General features: G+C 37.6%; 5 protein-coding genes across 6 annotated transcripts; 2 read left to right on the forward strand and 3 right to left on the reverse strand.

Annotated features, from left to right (window-relative positions):
- Positions 1-116: 116 nt before the first annotated feature.
- Positions 117-1,728, reverse strand: LOC125191763 (protein FAR1-RELATED SEQUENCE 5-like). Its single transcript, XM_048089179.1, has 2 exons — positions 1,539-1,728; positions 117-868 (listed from the first exon to the last, which is right to left on the reverse strand). Exons 1-2 carry the CDS (start codon positions 1,726-1,728, stop codon positions 117-119), a joined length of 942 nt encoding a protein of 313 aa, XP_047945136.1.
- A 1,971-nt stretch (positions 1,729-3,699) lies between these two features.
- On the forward strand, positions 3,700-6,736 carry LOC125202164 (wall-associated receptor kinase-like 20). Its single transcript, XM_048100517.1, has 3 exons — positions 3,700-4,486; positions 4,575-4,625; positions 5,516-6,736. Exons 1-3 carry the CDS (start codon positions 3,715-3,717, stop codon positions 6,565-6,567), a joined length of 1,875 nt encoding a protein of 624 aa, XP_047956474.1. The 5' UTR covers positions 3,700-3,714; the 3' UTR covers positions 6,568-6,736.
- Positions 6,737-8,340: 1,604 nt separating this feature from the next.
- On the forward strand, positions 8,341-11,396 carry LOC125201297 (mannose-1-phosphate guanylyltransferase 1-like). Its single transcript, XM_048099355.1, has 5 exons — positions 8,341-8,478; positions 9,683-9,817; positions 9,948-10,010; positions 10,111-10,350; positions 10,427-11,396. Exons 2-5 carry the CDS (start codon positions 9,707-9,709, stop codon positions 11,096-11,098), a joined length of 1,086 nt encoding a protein of 361 aa, XP_047955312.1. The 5' UTR covers positions 8,341-8,478; positions 9,683-9,706; the 3' UTR covers positions 11,099-11,396.
- Positions 11,397-12,136: 740 nt separating this feature from the next.
- On the reverse strand, positions 12,137-15,548 carry LOC125203966 (protein YIPF1 homolog). Its single transcript, XM_048102499.1, has 6 exons — positions 15,407-15,548; positions 14,799-14,841; positions 14,642-14,728; positions 13,491-13,656; positions 13,004-13,277; positions 12,137-12,520 (listed from the first exon to the last, which is right to left on the reverse strand). Exons 1-6 carry the CDS (start codon positions 15,458-15,460, stop codon positions 12,329-12,331), a joined length of 816 nt encoding a protein of 271 aa, XP_047958456.1. The 5' UTR covers positions 15,461-15,548; the 3' UTR covers positions 12,137-12,328.
- A 628-nt stretch (positions 15,549-16,176) lies between these two features.
- LOC125222359 (folylpolyglutamate synthase-like) lies at positions 16,177-21,523 on the reverse strand. Of its 2 annotated transcripts, XM_048124944.1 has the most exons (16): positions 21,106-21,523; positions 20,576-20,715; positions 20,405-20,470; positions 20,136-20,245; positions 19,898-19,958; positions 19,627-19,710; positions 19,492-19,548; positions 19,284-19,344; positions 18,996-19,042; positions 18,810-18,887; positions 18,468-18,632; positions 18,108-18,386; positions 17,588-17,666; positions 17,216-17,365; positions 16,897-17,057; positions 16,177-16,498 (listed from the first exon to the last, which is right to left on the reverse strand). In XM_048124944.1, exons 1-16 carry the CDS (start codon positions 21,371-21,373, stop codon positions 16,439-16,441), a joined length of 1,866 nt encoding a protein of 621 aa, XP_047980901.1. In that variant the 5' UTR covers positions 21,374-21,523; the 3' UTR covers positions 16,177-16,438. The 2 variants fall into 2 exon arrangements, with proteins under 2 accessions (XP_047980901.1, XP_047980983.1); XM_048125026.1 differs by lacking the exons at positions 20,405-20,470; positions 20,576-20,715; positions 21,106-21,523 and having other exon boundaries at positions 19,898-19,953; positions 20,136-20,238.
- Positions 21,524-21,648: the final 125 nt, after the last annotated feature.

The raw sequence follows: 21,648 nt of genomic DNA on the forward strand, positions 1-21,648 counted from the left end.
AAATAATTATGCATTCACTTCATTCCAGTAGACTATTAATTCATTATTGACAGTTACTAGTACCTAAAGTAAATGTTTCATGCATATGCAAGTTGATCACATCAATAATCATTTTACTATAAACAACATACTTCATACCTATTAGTTGAATAGGTTGTGTCAAACGATACTATATCACCGTAGAGATGGAAATTCTTCTTAGCAATGGGATCACACCAGAAAAGACGAGTGAGCCTATCTTTGGAGTTCACCTCAAAATCATAAGTGAATGCCGGACAATTCTCCTTCTTTCGGCTCATTTCATTAAGTATCATCTGTGCATCTGCCCCACGAGTAAATGCTCTCAAGTCGCGCCTATAGTTTCGAACTTCTACAACCGTACACCCAACATAATCCAGCCCACCAAGAACCTCATTCAGCAACTTAAAAGTCAACGTAGGACCTATGTTTGCACTTGCACAATCTAATATAAATTTCTGATGCATTAGATCAATGTTGCGATTCAGCCTCATGAATCGCCTATGGCGTCCCTCAACCATATCATGATTATGTTTTTCTTCAAACTGTTTGACAACATAACCAATTCCCTTAGAAAACTTAATCCCAATTTTAGACTTGCAAAAACACTTCCTAGAAGATCGTCTTCGTTTTGACTGCCCTTGCATTTTATTTTTCTTCTCACCTTCTCTACTACACACAACATATAACCATGTGACAAGATCCCCCTCCTTCTTTGATCCATGTTTACGAGTGTCAAACCCAACATACCGTGCATACTTATTATAGAACTCGGTAGCATCATCAAGTTTAGGAAAAATCTGTCCTACATAGGGCTTTAGTTGGGATGGACAGTCAGGTAGGTATGACACTGATATAAAACATGCAAACTACTGTCAGTGGAAAACTAAAACAAACAATTTATGCCTACAAATTTAGTTCATTATAACAACAGTTTAGTTCATTTAGCTGTTTTATTACTTCATTATAACAACAATTTAGTCGAATTAATGGCATACTTTAATGTGCAAACAACACATCAGTTAAAGATGTTACTTCATTATAATATTTTATTAATTCATTTTAACAGTGATTTACTTCATTATTAATATAGGAATTTAATATTCAATAAGAATAGAAGTTCAGTTTTAATGGATATTACTTCAGGATAACTTAATTTTACTTCATGAAGAGTACAAATCGCATATACACTACAATAATATCAGAATTTAATATTCAATAAGAACAGAAGTTCAGTTTTACTTGTTATTACTTCAGGATAACAAAACTTTACTTCATTATGAGTACAAATCGTATATACACTACAATAATATCAAAATTTAATATTCAATAAGAATAGAAGTTCAGTTTTACAAATCGCATATACACTACAATAATACAAGCATTTAATATTCAACAAGAACAGAAGTTCAGTTTTTAGCTCATATTTCCGACCATTTACTTCATTATTAATATGTCTACACTACAGACATGAAAAACATCGAAAATAACACATTGCTCGATTGAAAAAAGTTACGAACCTTCAACTGTGGTATTATCTAATTCTGGCTCTAAATCTGAATCTGAATCCGTGTCAAAAAGAGATCCTCCTAGATTAGTAAGATCATCCATAATCGATCCAGTTGAAGTAGATCCAGTTGAAGTAGATCCTAATCCGTCTTCAACCTCGGAATTTGTTGATGTAGATCCGAATCGGTCGATATTCTCCATGAGAGTCAGAATATTGCCAAATTGGAGCAAAACACGATGGTGAATCAAAGGCAGTTCGTAATTTAAAGTAGAACACGATCGTTCGTGGAAGGCAGATTGAAGAAGATTGTAGAAGAACTTGATTGAAGAATTGAACGCGATCGACGAATTGAAGAACTTGATTGAAGATCGTGGACCGCAGATCGTGAATTGAACGAGAATTGAAAGAGAATTGAAGGAGAATGACGAATTGCGATTAAACGAGAATTGAAGGAGAACGAGAATTGATTCGTCGACGATGTGAAGGAGAACGTGATCAGCAAGTTTTGCATATTTTGATAGTAATTTGTAATTTCCTAAAATACCCCTGAGCATGTTTTAATTGAATAAAATTAAAAATAAATTGTAAATTAATCCTAGCCACAAGATTAAGAAAATGGAAGGCCCTAATTTAGTCTCTAGTTCGGCCCTTAAGAATGGTTCGACATTGATCACAACTCTATATATATATATATATTTGTTTATTTAGTAGTAAATAATAAGATTTAATTAAATATTTTATCAATAAATATTATAGTGTTATACATTTAATAGTATTATTATAGAAATCAAGTCTTGTATTAGTATATTATAATTTTAATGACATTTAAATTTAAATACAATAATAAATTATAATACACAATATTTAAAACTAGTATTAAACTCTATGGATAATTATAAACTTCTATATTGTAAAATATTAGTGATTGTAAAAGTATAATAAAATATAAGAAATATATTATAATTAACAATTTCTTAAAATAATATAAAATTAAAATGAATTATTAGTTTTAGAGGAAAAAGAATTTTGGATTTAATGTATAAGAATAATTAATGTTCATAATATTTCAAAATGATCATGTGGTGGAGTGGTAAAGGAGGTGGTATTTAGAGAGAAGGTCGTGTGTTCAAGCCCTAGCATAGCAACTACAAATTTTTAAAAATATATTTTGAAAAAGTGAAAAGCCGGTTTTCGGTTCACGGTTGGACCGGTCTGACCGGCCGGTTCCACCGGTTCGCGGCGGTTCAATATGCTAGTGGTTTTAAGGGGCGAACCGGACCGGACTACCTGCCGGTTCGCGGTTGAACCGATCGAACCGGCCGGTCCGATCCGGTTTTTAAAACACTGGATAAACCCAATACACGATATTCGTATTCCCACACCTACACACAAAGGGCAAATTGCCCCCTCAAATATACATAATTTTCCATACATATATAACCTATTTATTTCAATATATTTATTAAATGACTAATTACTAGGAGTACTTCCTAGATTGTAAGAAAGTAGTCTGGAGTATAAAAAAGCTCAATGCTGCTAATAAAGATTGCTTGCTGCAGTAGTCCCGCTTAGTTCATTTAATTTTACAATATTAAAACTTAAAAGTTTAAACCCCAAAATGCCCCATCCAGAACATTGGATTAAATAAACTTTTGCATCCATAATTTCAAACGTTTGACCAAAATACCGTTATTAATTACCTCCATAAAGAAAACAAAAGGAAGAAAAAAAAATTCAAATAAAATCACACGTGATTAGATATTCTCCATCGATTTCTTTTTAATTGACTCACTTTATTTTGCTAAATTGAAAAGGAGATATTTACTGTTAAGCAGGAAGGGAATAAAATAAATAAATAAAAAAATAAAATACTGAGAGGATATCATTTTTTTTCTAAAATTAGAAATGACTTATTATCTTAAAATTTACTGAAATGCAAAAATAAATCAATTAACAACAAACTTTCTTAATTCACAATTAAAAGTCTCAACTTTTTCATTTCCAGTCTTTTCATTAATAAGAGTTTCTTTTTACCATGATCTTTTTCTTTTTTTTTAACATTTTTTAAAACTCGGGTCGAAAATATGCGAGACTCCTAATGAGAAATGGACGAAGCACCGGTTATATAAAGAAAACACCTCCATTTCCATAAAAATTAACTCCTCCAACCACCACCTTCCGCCGCCATGGCCGCCCACCACCCTCCCCACCTCCTCCTCCTCGCAGCGGCGCTGCTATCCTATGCCGCGATCCCGTCCCTCTCCCTCCCGCAGTGCCCCCCGTGCGGGGCCACCATGGTCCCCTACCCCCTGAGCACCGCCCCCACCTGCGGCGACCCGGCCTACAAAATCCGGTGCTCCGCCGCCTCCACCCTCCTCTTCGACTCCTCCAACAACACCTACCCGATCGCCTCCATCTCCCCCTCCACCCAGCGCCTCACCATCACCCCCTCCCCTCCCCCCAACACCTGCCTCGCCGCCGACCTCCCCTCCAACGGCCTCCAGCTCAACCCCTCCGCCCCCTTCAACATCACCAGCAGCAACACCATCTTCTACCTCAACTGCTCCGACTCCATCCTCAACTCCCCCCTCAACTGCACCTCCACCAGCCTCTGCCACGTCTACAGCAACGCCACCGCCAGCCCCTGCCAAGGCACCCAGTGCTGCGCCTTCCGGGCTGGCGGCTCCACCACGGCCTACCGGATCCGGGTCAGGCAGGAGGGCTGCCGCGCCTACCGCAGCTTCGTCAACCTGGATCCGGACTTGCCGGTGGACAGGTGGCCGCAGCCAGCGGTGGAGCTGCTCTGGCTGCTGCCACCTGAGCCCGTCTGCACGGCCCAGGCGGATTGCGGATCCGGTTCGACCTGCGGACCAGATCGGAACTCAGGCGGGTCGGTTAGAAGGTGCTTTTGTAATTCGGGTCTGGAGTGGGACCCGGTTTCCGGACTATGTGCTCTAGGTTTGTTTTACTGTTCATTAATTAATTAGTCCTATTAATTATGTGTCATTAATTTTGTTATTAATTTAAATCTAATGTTGATATGTAGAGTGTAAAGATCCAGATGGCTGTGGCAAAGATCGGACTGCGCTTATTACAGGTAATTCATTAGTGTAATGACATGTATAGATTAATGACACAAAATTCATGAGATCAAACACGATGATCAAAGTCGTTGTTGCTGTTAGAAAATAGAGGTAACGGGGTCTATTAACTCCTATCCAACCTATATCCACCGTTGTGTTGTGTTGTGTATATATATGAATGACTTTTTGATATGTTATACTAGTTGGATAGTGTTAGATCACCTAGTAAAAACTACATTTATTATTTAATTGGGCATAGCCATTTGACCTTTATACGACCAAGACTTTAGATTTTATTTGTTTCTGTTTCTGTTTCTGTTTTGTACTCCATGTGACTATGGGTGGAAGAAGGGGACTTTCTCACTATGTCATAATGAATTAGGAAGGAAAAAGTATTCCCACTAGACTACTAGATATTGAGTTTAATTTTGTCTGTGTACATTCTGTTTGAAAAAAATTCAATGTACATAACATGGTAGCGGTAGGGTATGGTAAAGTTGACTTTTTTTTGTAGAGATCATGTTCTCTATCAATAATTCAAACTTGAGTGAATTTTATTTGAGCTTTCGATTTTAATAATTTAATATTTTCACGCTGCAGAAAAAAGTGTGTACATTTTTTCCATTGCTAGTATAAAAATAATAAATTTTCTATTTAGTGAAAATTAGGTTTATAATTAAATGTTAGGGTAAAAGTTACTACTAGCCTCTCATTTTTGACTTTATGAGCTGCTGATCATATCTACTCACTTATCTTGATGTCACTCGTAATCAATTCTTTTTTCTTTTAGATGAATTGAAATTTTAATCAATCTTTATCTTTGTTTGCATTTTATATTATAATGATGATTTAATAAATATAAGAATTGTTATATTACATAAACTAATAGTAACAATTTATGCAGGTGTGACCGTTGGTCTTGGTGTGGCGCTACTAGCATCCCTCATCGGCTTCTTCTTCTACCGGCGCCACCAGCGCATCAAGCGCGAGCAGGATCGCCTCACGCGCGAGCGTGAGGAGATCCTCAACGCCGGTGGAGGCAAATCCGCGAAGGTCTTCACCGGCAAAGAGATAAAGAAAGCAACCAACAACTTCGCCAAGGACCGCCTCCTCGGCGCAGGCGGCTACGGCGAAGTCTACAAGGGCATCCTCGACGACGGCACCATAGTCGCCGTCAAGTGCGCCAAGCTCGGCAACTCCAAGAGCACGGACCAGGTCCTCAACGAGGTACGGATCTTGTGCCAGGTCAACCACAGGAGCCTCGTAGGCCTGCTTGGCTGCTGCGTCGAGCTGCAGCAGCCACTGCTGGTCTACGAGTACATCCCTAACGGGACCCTCCTAGACTACCTAGGAGGCCCCAAGAGAGAGCTTCTCTCTTGGAAACGCCGCCTCAGCATCGCCCACGCGACTGCTGAGGGCCTGGCCTACCTCCACTTCTCAGCAGTTCCACCCATCTACCACCGCGACGTCAAGTCAAGCAACATATTGCTCGACGAGAAGTTGAACGGCAAGGTGTCCGATTTCGGGCTCTCGCGCCTGGCCCACACGGATATGAGCCACATATCCACGTGCGCCCAGGGCACGCTCGGGTATTTGGACCCAGAGTATTACAGGAATTACCAGCTTACAGACAAGAGCGATGTTTACAGTTTTGGAGTTGTTCTGCTGGAGCTGCTGACGTCGCAGAAGGCGATCGACTTTAATAGGGACGCGGACGACGTGAACTTGGCGGTGTACGTGCAGCGGCTGGTGGAGGCGGAGAAGGTGATGGAGGCGGTGGATCCGGCACTGAAGGAGGGGGCGAGCGGCTTGGAGCTGGAGACGATGAAGGCGTTGGGGTTCCTCGCGGTCGGGTGCTTGGAGGAGCGCCGCCAGAATAGGCCGTCGATGAAGGAGGTGGCGGAGGAGATTGAGTATATCATTAGTATTGCGACGGCGAAGCCCGCCGAGGCTTAGCTTTGATCGGAATTAATATACATATATGCATACATATAGTTATGGCAGGCTTTTTTTGGAGGGAGCTCTTTCTTTGTTTTTCTCCTTTGGTTTTTATTCCTATACTTTAATGTTGATTTCACTGATTGTACATAGTTTGTGGTTAGCTAGTGAACACTTTTTCTTTGAATATTTCCATTTTAAATCCAATCTTCTAGCTAGAATAATCTCAATTCATGAATCACAAACAATATCACTAAAAAATGATTTTTAAATGGTAGTGTGAATCAGCAATGTTTGATCCTTATGACCTTATTCTTGATCCAATGTGGAGTAGGGCTAGTTCGTTGAACCCTACGTGACTCGTTTAGGAATGACCAGTCACGGGTTAGTTCTTTATTGCAAGAGGAATTGTAACGAATCTGGTGATTTGGAGCTACGAAGGTCTAGTCAGGGTACACAAATCCCTTTGAATTCGAATTCAAAGGTATTCTTTATTTTGGTTTTGAATTCTAATTAAGAACTAATATGTCTAAGGTTCGAGCCCATCTATCTCCAACTCGTGATACAGCATATAAAAGCCATATAATAGAACTCGATTTCTTGTTTTGATTGTTAGATCTATCATTCATGTGTACATGTTGATACGATGCATCCATTAAGAGATCCCACAATTCGTCGGAGGCTGGAATCCTTTCATCCAACAATGATCCATTTATCCATGTGGTGGCTTTGTTTTGGACTGAATTTTTTCCCAATCTGGAACTACTAAAAAGCCTATAACTTCTTGTCAATCAAGCACGCTTTGAGCATCCTCAAATAGTAAAAGAGGAGTTTACCTCAAATAGTCAAAAGTCAGTTAAAAAAGTTGATAGCTGTGTTATATATGGAGCTTGACAGCTACAGCTCAGCTGTACCTTTTTGTATGAAAACGTTGCAGATAAGGCAATAATTGTTTAGGTTATTAATATTGCCACGGCTAATTTTCTATTGCCAAACAGAAACTACTCCTATATTAACTTCTTTCTTTGCCCTGTTGCAATTTCCACTATAAGAACCTTTTCTATCTAAAATGAGATAACGAATTTCCATATGAATACAGGATGAAGGAAGAATTATTTTTCAAAGTAAAATTATAATTTTATATTGTAATTAAAAAAACTAAAATGACCCTTATCTTGAGAATCGTACAAATCAAGAGGTGGTTGTAGCGTGTCGATCGACCCTAAAAGAATGTTAAACTCTCGGGGTGATCTGGGGGCAGTTGCCCTATCCAGGGGTAGCCCCTTCAATTTATCATTGTTCATTGGTATTAAAATCAGACTACCCACTTAAATGAAAGTATCTTTCATTCAGTCAAATATGAATTACAAAGTAGGAAAATATTCAAACAATTTTTTTTTAAATGTAGTATGTGTTGTGCAATAAATTCTTCCATGTTGTGTCTTATGAATTTGTTATCACGTAATGCTCAACTCTAATAAAACTTACTCCCATCAACGAAAATTGTTCTATTCTTATTAATACTCTACTGAAATTAGTTTTGTATCATCAGTTTTGTCTTAGATTGGTCTAATTTTTACTAATAATAATTGAATCTCTTTTTTTTTTTTGTATATTTCTCTTACCAAATTTATTTTTCACGAACAAAAATAAGTAAACAAGACAAATCCAACAAACAAAATATGTGAAGTTATTGGGTGTGGCGTTAGTAAAAATTGGTATGGATTGGGCACCCACCAATTATTACAAATTTACAATGGATATAAATTTATTAATTCCAAGAGGAAGAGCTTCGCTGTCCGGTCCACATCGTTAATCCACACCGACACACACACCACACTGCACTTAAATTCCACCAACAACGCTTCTGCTGTGGTGGTTTCTCCTTCAACACCAGGGGGAATTTTCTCCACCAATCGCTTCTCCAAGGTTTGATCTTTTTCCCCAACGTGATATGGGTTTCTGCTGGAATTCACATTTGATGCGATTCATAGCTTGTTCAAGAGTTTTTTGCTGTCAATTTTATGATATTTACCAATGTGAATGTTTGATACGAGCCGTTTGTTGAAGGAGCTGATTTATAGTGATTGCTGTTATGGGGTTGCTTTATTTTTTTGTTTTTTTGTCGTTTTGTATGTAAATATATATTCTCGCTGATTGAATTGTGGAAGGGTGTGTTTTAATGCATCCGTTTTTGCTGTGTTTTTTTGGATCTGATATAAATTTGGAGTCTTTGAGTGACTAAATGGTGTTTTGCTGTGAATGAGGTTATAATTGGATAGTGTGCCATTTGCTTGATCAATTTTTTCTAGGACGTGTCTGTCATATTCATGAATTAGGTTGTGGTAAGTCGGTCTTTTGTGTATTACTATCATGTTGATCATGAGTGAGTAAGATCTTGAGGTATTAATCTAACCCGCAAAGGACGTAGCAAAGAGGTTTACAACCGTGATCTCTCCGCTATTTCTGATCGAATTAAGTTCACGCGTTAGTCTCATGGAGGTTTAGGCCGTGCCACACAAGAAATGTTGGTTTTCACTTAAACGGCTTCGCTCAATTTCACTTTACTTATAAGTTAGTGTAGCGAAATTCGACAAGAAACTGAGAGGGAAAGTTCATTTGTGTACTTTAGAGTGGAAGCTGGTTGTTTTTTGGTATAACTTTCCATATATTTTTTGGAATATAACATTTGGATGCAGAGTTAGATCTTTATGATTTCCATTAAACTATTGTAGATGGATGGACCCCATGCACAACTATGATACGTTTGCAGAAATTGTATCTAGTTATCCTCTAGAAATTCTTTGTTTTTGTCACGAAATCAAGGTATCCAACTTTGGTATAGCTGGAAAAATTGTTTCTTTCTTCAGCTAAAGTTTTAGACGTTTTCTCTTGTGTTCCTAGCTACTGTGTTGATCACATGGCGGTGGCGCATATGTTGATATCCGACTTCCCAACTACTACATCTTTAAATGTTTTGATCTCTCTCTTTCCAACTCTTTTGATTTTGTTTCTTTCTTCTTTGCACTTGTTACCTTCGTGTTTATTTTACCGATGTCAATATAGAGTTTCCTTTGAGCTGCATAAACAGAGAAAGGGTTAAGGACGAAGATTTATAACTTTTCTTTTGCAGGATTCTTAGAACACCGTAGCTAAGATGAAGGCACTTATTCTTGTTGGAGGGTTTGGAACCAGATTGAGGCCGTTGACACTCAGCGTGCCAAAGCCACTTGTTGATTTTGGCAACAAGCCCATGATTTTGCATCAGGTATGTTATATTCTTAATTATGTTAGCTTGCAATCATGTCGTATGTTGATTCTTGACTGCATCAGGGACCAAGATATATATCTATTTTCTTCTATATATGCTCTGACGATAATATTTAACAACGAATCAGATAGAAGCCCTCAAGGCTATTGGGGTTACTGAAGTGGTCTTGGCAATCAATTATCAGCCAGAGGTAACCTGTTGGTCGACTCCCAGTTTCTACAATTGTAAAATTTTCATATTGAAAATCTAGTTTTAAGTGGATTATCGTTGCTAAAAATGGACCTTTTCAGGTTATGATGAACTTCTTGAAGGATTTCGAGGCAAAGCTCGGGATAAAGATTACATGCTCCCAAGAGACCGAGCCTCTCGGTACTGCTGGTCCCCTTGCTTTAGCTAGGGACAAACTTATTGATGATTCTGGCGAGCCATTTTTCGTACTTAACAGTGATGTCATCAGTGAATACCCGCTAAAAGACATGATCGAATTCCACAAAGCCCACGGAGGAGAGGCTTCTATCATGGTGACCAAGGTAGTATCTCGATACTCCAGTCGCATTATTTCTCGGATCTGTGTGTGACAAAAATTAATTTAAATAGTCAATATAGGTGGACGAGCCTTCAAAATATGGCGTTGTCATTATGGAAGAGTCGACCGGACAGGTTGAGAGGTTTGTCGAGAAGCCAAAGATATTCGTTGGTAACAAGATCAATGCTGGCATCTATCTGCTCAACCCCTCAGTTCTGGACCGTATTGAGCTACGGCCCACCTCCATCGAAAAAGAGGTGTTCCCGAAAATCGCAGCCGAGAAAAAGCTGTATGCGATGGTGCTGTCAGGGTTCTGGATGGACATCGGGCAGCCAAAGGACTACATCACCGGCCTGAGACTTTACTTAGACTCCTTGCGGAAGCAGTCGTCTCCGCTGCTGGCCTCTGGCACTAATATAATCGGCAACGTCTTGGTGGACGAAACTGCCAAAATCGGCGAGGGATGCTTGATCGGGCCTGATGTTGCAATTGGTCCCGGCTGCGTTGTCGAGTCGGGCGTGAGGCTGTCTCGCTGCACAGTCATGCGGGGAGTCCGGATCAAGAAACACGCTTGCGTTTCGGGCAGTATCATTGGCTGGCACTCCACTGTCGGTCAGTGGGCCCGTGCGGAGAACATGACCATCCTAGGCGAAGATGTCCACGTCGGGGATGAGGTCTACAGCAACGGCGGCGTGGTCTTGCCTCACAAGGAGATCAAGTCCAGCATCCTGAAACCAGAGATTGTGATGTGAGGTCTGTTCAATTACCAAATCTTGTTTGCTAAGCTATACTATGTCTGAAATATGTAATGGTTTGTGATTTGTTCTAGTGCTTCTTCTATTCTTGATTTTGATTTTTAATTTAACCAACTGTAAAAGTCAGTCCTTGCCTTAGTTTCTCCCTTTCTCTTGGCTTGAACAGACATCTCTATTTGTGTGTTAATTATGTGATGTGATCTTGTAAATAGAAATAAATTTAAATTAAGCATTGTTTCTTGGTGACTTTTTTGTGGATGTATTGTATAAGGATGATGAATACTACTGTTTTGGATGTGTAATCTCTTCAAATTTAGATTGCAGAATTTTTTGTATAGAACCCTCTAAAGTCAGTTTGTCAGTTTTTTAGCTAGTGTTGTATTTATTTTCTTTGGAGAATGATCTTGTACTATACCTTGTTTTGCATCTCAATATTCAATAGTATCAAAATGATACTTTTATTTTTTTTATATGAATTAATTATTAACAATTAAATGGATAGGATCCAATTTTGGGTTGGGTTTGGATTTTGTGGCAGCTAATCTTTTCACATACCTAATTTCTTTCATCAATTTTATATAGGAAAGGTCCAAATCAATTTCTTTCATCCAACTTTCTAACGTAGAAAATCCTGCAAAATAACACCTTAGGCGACATGGATTCAATTTTTTTTTTTTCAAAGAAGATACGTCTTGGGCTAATTATTTCAATTGTCCTTTAGCAGATCATTATATTATAAATCATGATTGATTGTTTAAATTGATATATAATCCATCGCTTATTATATTATGTACACTTTATAATATTTTCCAACTGTATATAAAATGGACGAAAAATTGACATAAACATAAAGTAGCATTCATGTTTTTGTATGAAAATGATTTGATATTAGCTGAAATTATTGCGTTGCACAGCTAAAAAGATCAAAAATCTTTGGACAATTTACATGTCAGCGACATCATTGATAGTATATTAAACTTTGAAATAATTTTGGAAAATCCAAAATTTCAAAATGAATTAATATATGCAAGACAGTTAACCAGAAACCAGAATCCTTACAAAGTTCCAACCAAATTTGTAGCATTTGAGAATATACAGACACCAGTGCTTACAATATATGAATACACCAGCAACCAACTACCGCATACTAAACTGTGGAAAAAACGTTTACAAGGCTCGTAAGTCCAGTTCTGTACTCAAACATAGGAAAACACGATAAAGTACAAGTTAGGGGAAAAACCACATCTTGATGAAGATTGACAAACCCATTTGCAGTACGAATGCTGAGACGACCACAATCATAGTATCTGCAGTTTGTACATAATTCTTGAGGTTCAAACTGACAAAGCTGGCTGATGCAGCACCAGCAACCAATATGATAACCCACCGAAGAAATTCAAGGGGAATCAGCAACAGAAACTGGACAGGCAATGAAAATCAAGCATCAGATATTGCGCACGGAAAAAACTAGGGAAAGACTGTTGATGAGAAGCAAAATGCAGCCAATAGAACGTCTCGACTCTCAAGCAGCACAAGCTTCTGTCATCCTCGTCTAACAGGTATTTAAAAACATATAATGTCATTTTCATGATGAAATTAATCCAAGTGTTCAATCAAATCCATCTTCATCAAGCAGTGAGGCTCAAAAGGCATTCATTCCCCAAGTGAAGAAAAGAGAAAGAATAGGGGAAAAGAGAAAAGAGGTACTTCATGTAATAAGACTATTAGAGCAATTACAAGTTCACAAAACATTAGCATTAACTGAATTTTTTTGTTTAGTATTAGTAGACACTAAGAATTAAAAACTGTTCTGAAGGGTTGCAAACAGCATTATAGGGAAATAAACAATTGTTAGAACTTGAACACCAAAAAATGGAGGTGAATGGGAAAAAAGATACTTACAGAAATCAAGATGAAAATGAAAAGGGAATATCCCCACAAGCACCAAAAGCGTACGAGGCTGACACTTGCACCCAAGTACTGAAGCAAAAAGTAATATCCCAGCGGAACTATGAGCGCATATCCATAAATGGAGCCTGCTGCGACATTTACATAGTTGACATCAAATGTCCATGTGATATTTGGGTTGCCTTTGCTGTTCATTAAGTAGGTGGCACAATTTCCAAGCGAGGCAATCACAAAAACCAATGTAGTAGAGATCCAGACAAGCCCATAGCTGAAAATAGAAAGAAATGAGCAATGTCATGGGGAGCCGCAAAAATAATCAAGTCACATCATTTCTGTTTATGAATTCAGATTTTGAGAAGAAATATATTTTTCAAGCAAACCCCTTCCTAATAAAAATTGCAACCACAAAGGCAACGGTCGGTACGGCAAGTAGTTGATACAATATCCAACAATTTCATGGATTGTTCGTCATCAAACTTACAGGTCTGGGTTTGCATCAATCTTGTTGACAAAGTCTCCGGTTGTAGGATACAAAGAACTTATCAATCTGTTCAAAACAATGTCGGTGTCTACATTAAAATATTGTGTGTATGAAGAGATGCTGAATAGTCCCTTCCAGTTGTTTGTTGGCTGTAGACCACCATCATCTGAGAACATACACATATTTAGCTAACTTGAGAACCTAGAATGATTAAGTAGTTTCAAATGTAAACTGAAGAAATAATTCTTTTAACAAATAGGGGGACAGAAAGCAATTCACGCTGTATGTACAAGGGTATATTAACTAATGAGCATGGTATTTGTCATGGTAAAACATGATTATTCGAGCTACTTTCAAGTGACAACATTTGATTGTGATATTGACTCGTCAGCACTAATAAGCATGTCATGCCAATTTTTGAATTCTCATTTCCTCATATGCATTATCTCATTACATTTCAAGGGGGGCATTGGCATGGTTTAATGGCCACAGCTCACAGCTCAATCTGAAAGTTGTCACTTTTTGTGCAAAATCCCGAAATCACAGTACTTTAGCAAGCTGCACAAACTAGACTAGAGTTGAAACTAAAATTTTCTCTATGAATTCCAGTAAATGATTATCTCCATTAACCTCCCAAAGAATAGTAATGTTTCAATGCTCAACCTAAAGGATCATGCAAAAGTTGAATAAACCATCGAAATTAAAGATCAGAATGATTTATTACCAACATCATCCCATTCCTACACGCAACAATTGATGGCAATTTCTCTTGAATGGAAGTCTAATTTTCCATCTAGAAATCATGGGTTCCGATGGAGTAGAGCTTCTTACATGTAGAATCAATGGCTATACTGCTCCAACTAGCTTCCTAGTGTCCTATCTAATTCTTCAACAGTAATAGGCTGATAGCTACATTCGTTTCAGATATTCTAGGATTTCGTTAGTTGGAAATGGTGATTCTTCTCATGCAGCAACAATCGAGAAACAAGCAAAAGAAAAACTAAGGTTTTCTAGTTGACAAGGCATAACTAATACTCGAATAGGGAAAAGAACTATTTTTTGAACAATACAATCACAGGATGCAATAGTAAAGTACTCCATGATCCCTGCAAACTAAACAATTCACATAAATAAAGGATTCTATTACTTACCAGCATTACCGCTGGGACCGCCTATTGTTTGGTAGCCCTGACCATTATTAGTATTGGGGGGAAATATTTGCAAGTTTGCTCCTGGAACTACATGAAATTCAGAGTCAGTGTGAATGAAATTAGCGAATACAAATGAAACTTCTAAAAGATCTTGTACCTTCTGGCGGGTTAGCGGGTTTCTTATCTTCACTAATAACAGCCTGTGCATATCCAGACACATCATAAAACAAATCAATAAATTCATATTCACAATCAGATTATATCTTGGCTAGGAGCCATTTATATCTATTCTTCAAAAATATGTAACTTAATCTTAATGGAATAACAAATTGACAATCAAACCCATGCCTAAAAGCTTAGGTCAAAATGTAGCCACCGTAAACAGGAAAAGAGTAACTCAAACCTCAATTCAGTCATTAAGACCTATTACAGTATACACAAAGAAGCTAACATTCTATCATCCCCGAAGACTTGGAAAAAATAAAACAGAGAAAAGGGAAACCCTCACAAATGAAAAACGTGATAGAATAGGAAACCCACTTAACTTAATGCTCAAATTCCTGGAGAATCTTCCTTCCAGACCTCAAATTCATGCTAAAACAATTCTCTATTGCAAATATCACAATGTGATAACTAAAACACAAAACTGATCCAAGCAATAATCCCCGCCCTAAAAAAGTACTCCAAAAGGCACAATTACAAAAACATGCAGATGCAATTTTCGGCCTATACAGAGAACTAGCTATGGGATTTCGATCATCGTACCGGCACGGATCCAACAAAGTGGCTGCTGGGGATGTTGGTGAAGGATTCGTCCATTGATTCGAGCAGCTCAGCAGAAAAGAGAGAACTTCGTGATAATTTTCATGTTATATTGGGTTGATTGTTGAATTATGAAGAAAAGTTGGGGCGAAATTTTGAACCCAAGTTTGTTATTCGGTGTTAGGCCGGGCTGCCCCGACCCGAAAATTTAGCTATTTTATAGTATTTTTTCAAGAAAAAATCAAATTATTTGTATCTCATATAAAGATTTTATTACTCTGTCTCACTGTATCCTAGTATTATAAATTTCACTAATATTATTTTTTAAATGACGACTACTAAATTTAAAAATTATACACTTGCTAATTATGGATTAATCAACCCTAATAATTAATAATTAGTTTATAACATGTCAATTATATATAAATAGTTTATAAATCTTTATTTGAGTGGTTAGCACTAACTAATTCTTTTAAAATTAAATTGAAATACAAGAGTTTGAAATTGATGAAAAAAATCGATAGTGAGATATGGTATACTACAAAATTAGATACTCAAATTTGATATTCGGAATTTCTGAGTGTACTATGATACAATCTTTAAATTTAATATCGCAATTACTCGGGAATGATAAAATAAGACAAAAAGATGTGTTCTAAGTGCATCAAACCAAAAGCTAAACTCAAGTAAATGAATGAACATAAATAAAATGATTATAACATGAAAAAATGAACATCCCAATCATATTGATCATTTACACTTTCAAGAAGAGATTAACATGACAAAAACACCATAAAAACCATCCAACTGTAATTGAAAACAGACAAAAACAAATTTTTAGAAACACAAATTTGTAGATGATGATACAATATCTGCAATGTTAGTTAAAGAGACATCTTTTCGTTGTTGAGTCTCTAATCAATGATGAAATCAAACACAGAGAAAACTGTGATCCTTCCAACTTTACTTCTTGATTAATCAAATATATAATGAATGATGAAATCATTTATAGAGAAATATGTGATCCTCCCAACTTTACTTCTTGATTAATCGCAACGCGTCGCCTACTAAATGTAACGAGCCCGTCACCAGGACCTGGTGAAGCAAATACAGAGACAAAAACTTGTTAAACGCCAATAAGAATAGTTACATGAGGATGGATTTGTAAAAATATCAAATGATTACCACATATATTTCAATTGTTTCTCTGTTAATAACTACTTTTGCAGCTCATTGATCTATTTTATCATGCAAGTTAATGACTTGATGCTGATCCTACTTCTCGACCTGGTTGCTTTCCCATAAATACGAGAGCATCTTAGAAGTGATGGTAATGATATCATAAATGTGATTCCTTTATGGTGTAGGAAGTAAGGAGCGCGGTAGGTTGCATGAATCGTGAAGGGTAACGTTGAAAGCAACAGTAAGTGTGGATCCCTACCCTATGTAGTAAAATGGATGATTGTCCTAGAATAGTAAGGTAATAAGATTACCTGGAAACGAACAGATTGATTTTTTCGGACGCTGTCCCTGAGCCAATTGATTGCTTGAGGAAGAGATGTAAACACTGTGCTGTTCTCAGAGTTATGACAACCTTTCTCAGCATCGTTATTGCCAGCTTCACACGTTAATTCCGTGTTTTTGGGATCTCTACCTGCAAGATAAGTGACAGAGTTAAGGCCAGCTAGAGAGACTAACATCTTTTTAATGTTAAAATTTACTCATATTCCATACGAAATGCAGAAAATTCAAGTCAGAGATTCAGGTAAGCAACCACTGTAAAATTGCAAATACACCCAAGGGGAACTTTACCTTTTTCCCCAACAATGAGAGTTTCCCATAATCTTTGAAGTGTTAGCTGCCACGATAAATCAACTTGAGCATCAGCAGCAGGTAAAGCAGTGCCCACCTTGTAATACACTGACGTGTTTGGAACAAATAAGGCCTTCTTGAAGTGGACTCCTGAAAGCATTAATGCAGGGAATTGTTTAAAAAGTTTTGTTTTTTAAATTCTTTTCCAATTCATTTTTGTTTGTTGAAGAGGGTTGAAGCCTATAAAAATAATAACCTATGGCTAGTACCAAAAATCTTACCATTTCCTTGAAATTAAGAAAAAAAATGAAATAAATATATTAGAATATATTTACTTCTACACCAAATATACTTTATGAACCTGGTATTTACCATGACTAGTGCAGGCATTTATCAAGCGTGGAAGAAGCAACTGAGGGTCTCTCACAGACATACAATTGAACAACAGAATCTGCACATTTGCCAACAAATTAAAAATCATCCCATGTCAATAATTGATTAACCCGTAAATATAGAAAGAAAGATACTACTCAGAAAAAAAGAAGAGAAATTTTAACCATAAACCAGTTTTTAAACTCCAGTTTATAAGCTATAAACTTAATGGCAGTCATGAAGTGCTCTAATTTTAAAGATTTACTAGATACAAACAATACCTCACCAGACCATATAATTTAACGATTAAAATTGTTTTTTTCTCGGTGCACATTTTCCCACATTGATTGTAACCATGAAACTCAAGAGCTTGCTTAAGACATGCAGCTTCTATCCTCTCTAGATGAGCCAGTACTACAACAGAGATGGTTCTACCAAAGCAAGAGGTTATAAAGATGCAATGAGTTTTGTGCCAATGATGAGGTTATATGTCATGCACAACACAACTTTCGATCAATACCTGAGTAGGATACTTTCTGAGTGGTGCACTGTTCCCTGATTCAAGTGATCCTTTAGCGATATTGTAAGACTGGTTATATGAAGGGTTATGATCTTCTTTGGTTGCTAGACAAAACCATTTTGCACATACGTCCATACTTTCAGGGCTGTGGGCACCATCCAAATAGAAGACAAGATCTCCTGGGCTCTCACTCTCAATAAGATGGTCAGGGACAATTTGAGCACGTCCTTGCAAAGAGGCAGTCGCAAGTCCTCTAATGAATTCCTCTGGGAGAGAGGTCTACATCCGCGAAAAGTCAGAACAATGGATGAGCATATGGAGTGATGTAATAAATGTGAATTGCAGTTAAATAGAGCTTACATTCTGGTTTAAGTAATTGATTCCAACATGACCTTCTCTCTGAAGCCAAGTTGAGCATAATGCAACTGCAAGTCCTGCATTTAAGTATTGGTGCTCACCCTCAAGCCCAAGATGCACATCACTCAGTAGGCTAGGATCTAGAGGATCAGCTACTTGAAGATTTACCTATAAGCATTATACTATAAGTTTTACTCATTGTAAATCTTTGTAAGTAAAATAGTGTGGAAACATGATCGATCCTTTAAGTCTAAATAGAATAAGCATATATCTTCATGATTATGATGTAAAAGTATAATTTGAACAGAGCAGATAATCAATTTCAATAGAGATATATTAACTCACACCGAGCTCTGCGGCTTTCTGCACAAGAACAGTCATTGCTTCTTCGGGTTGTGGTACGGTAAAGGCTGGAATACCACTCTAATTACAGAAAACAAAGATTAAGGTTTTACAGGGGGGAAGAGATTACTGGCATTCTCTATATCTCAAATAGTGAACATTCCCATCAGAAATCAGTGCCCATCCAACCTTGAAGATTCCAGCCTTTTCCCCAGCAATTTGTCCAAGTGTATTTCCTGCTCAAGGAACCAATCAATATACTATAAAACATACAGCAATGCTTTTTTTTCACAAAGAATAACACATGTTTACTTTTCAAAAGACAACGCCTTGAAGGAGTAACATTGGGATTTTAATAAACTAAGAAAGTTAGATTCCTTAACCATTGTCTGTATTGGAATCATTCAGTACATAATAAATCGAAGGGGGAGGAGGCTTCCTAAAACAGTCAAATTATCATGGAGAGAAGGCACTAACCAAGAATTTCCATGTGGTCATACCCTAGGGATGCTATGCCACAGACGACTGGATTTTCAACCTGAATGAATTACATCATCATAATGTTAGAGCTCCATGAAAAACTGATAGTATTTCAGAAGATATTGCAATTCGGACAAGCATATAGTTCAACTTAAACATAATGATATAGGTGAGTCCAGTGTGCAGATGAGTGTCTCATTCATACCACATTTGTAGCATCAAATTTTCCACCTAAACCAACTTCCAAAATGACAACATCAACCTGGATCAAATAACATAAAAAATGAGATAAAAGTTTCCCAAACAGTACAATCTATAACATAGTACAGTTAAAATTTACCTGCTCAGCTGCAAATATCTTAAAGGCGAGCAAGGCGAGGAAACGGAAATAAGTCGGCATGGGTACCTCATTGGACGTTCTTTCCTACATTAAAACAATAAAATCATTGAGCAGGTCCCAGGGAAAACTAAAACCAGCAGCCTCATTTCTGTACAGCATAAAATGGCAAAATAATGTAGACCCATGATTTTAAAGGTATCTCAAGTATAAGAGTTTGGTAGACCAACAAAATATATATAATGAAAATGCTGGAACAGTATTGTATACTTGCCTTTAGTCGATCCCAACACCACCAAAAGTATTCCAGAAACTTCTCTTCACAAATATCTGAACTAAAATATCCGGGAGGGGTGGGGGATAAATATAAGAAAGTCAATCCGATTGCATTTCCCCCTCAACATATGCACGTCTGTATTTATGTCTCTCTGTGTGTGACTGTGTGTAAATACTACTATAAGCTTTGCTATAGTAATAGGCATTCTCCACACATGCTGTTTTTAAGATCATACCCATTCAGCCTAAATCTTTCTCGAACATCAATAAGGTGAGGAGATGTGAAAAGCCCAGTTTGGAAGCCACAGTTACGCATAATAGATTCTGCGAAAGTGCAAGTTGACCCCTTCATGTTACAGAGCACCAAACAGAAGCTTTATCAGTGCTATACCATGACAAAACCAACACTAAGAAGTGGACTCATATGAATTTGCTAAAAAGTTGATGAGGCATAGCCATTCGAAATCCATCAAAACCCAAAACACTCATAAATCCATCCCCTCACCTTGCCTTTGGTGCCCGCCACATGAATAACCTTCATATGTTTTATTGGCTCCTCTAGTTCAAGCATCTACATTTCGAAAACAAAGAAGACGAAAAACAGTTACTCACAAGATTTGAATTAATAAAAAAAAAAGGAGTCAGATCCTACAGACATATAAGTGAATAGAGATACCTTAATGTAATCAAACAATATGTCAAACCGATCCCCATTGTTATTTTTATCTGCACGGCTGCGCTTCGTTATCAGTGAAGACAGAGCCTCCATCGCCTCGTCGTATGGAGACGGCATAGTGTCTACTGATCCATTTCCATCTTTATTTACATAGAAATGATAAAATCACCCAAAAATCAACTAAATCAGCAGAAATGCCTAAGCACAGATATATGACCAACTTCAAAAGAGCATTATACAGTATCGATTACACATCCACACAACAATACATCAGACACATATGCATATTAGTTCATTGTAGAACTATTGAAAAATTAAATAAACAGCAGTATTTGAACGAATTTAGGCGTGCTCACTTTCGACATTTCTTGTATCCAATTCCAAACGAGCATTATATAGCATCGATTACACAACCACACAGTTTACCAACAATAATTATCAGATGGAGCAGTATATATTAGTTCATTCTAGTTTTATTGGATAATTAAATCAAATGCAGTATTTGAAAGAATTTAGGCGTGCTCGCTCACCTTTCGACATCGCTTCTATCCGAAGGAATGCTTCCCTGCTTGAAAATCGGAAGATAGTACGATTCACCGAAGCAGAGATGTTTGATTGATATACGTATTTGTGTGTGTATATAGAGAGAGTGTGTTGGTGAGAAGCTGAGGAGCTAAAAGGTGAAGAGATGCAGAGTGGCGGTTGGTGAATGGGAGGAGGATGAGGAAAGATTGGGTTGTCTGTTATACAATTGGACCCACGGAAAGCGTTATATGTTATTTTAACGCTTTTAATCATACCGTTTTTTCCCTCTCTTCGTTCATAAGCTATCCCCCACCGCTCTCTTCCACGCCGTCGCTAACGGTTTGAGTTGAGCTGTCGTCGAGCTGAGGGCTGAGTCTCGTCGTTGTTGAATGGCGGCGGCGGCGTACGGACGGCGAGCTGTCGCCGGAATTTGTGAGGAATGGCGAAGAAATAGGAGAGAGAATTGCAGATTTGGCATTTTTGCTGGGATGGGCTTGCTAATTCATGTGGGCCTCAATGGGCTATCTCAACTGGGCTCCATTTTTCTG

This window comes from Salvia hispanica, chromosome 1 (genome assembly GCF_023119035.1).
Source record: "Salvia hispanica cultivar TCC Black 2014 chromosome 1, UniMelb_Shisp_WGS_1.0, whole genome shotgun sequence".
Taxonomy (NCBI): Eukaryota; Viridiplantae; Streptophyta; class Magnoliopsida; order Lamiales; family Lamiaceae; genus Salvia; species Salvia hispanica.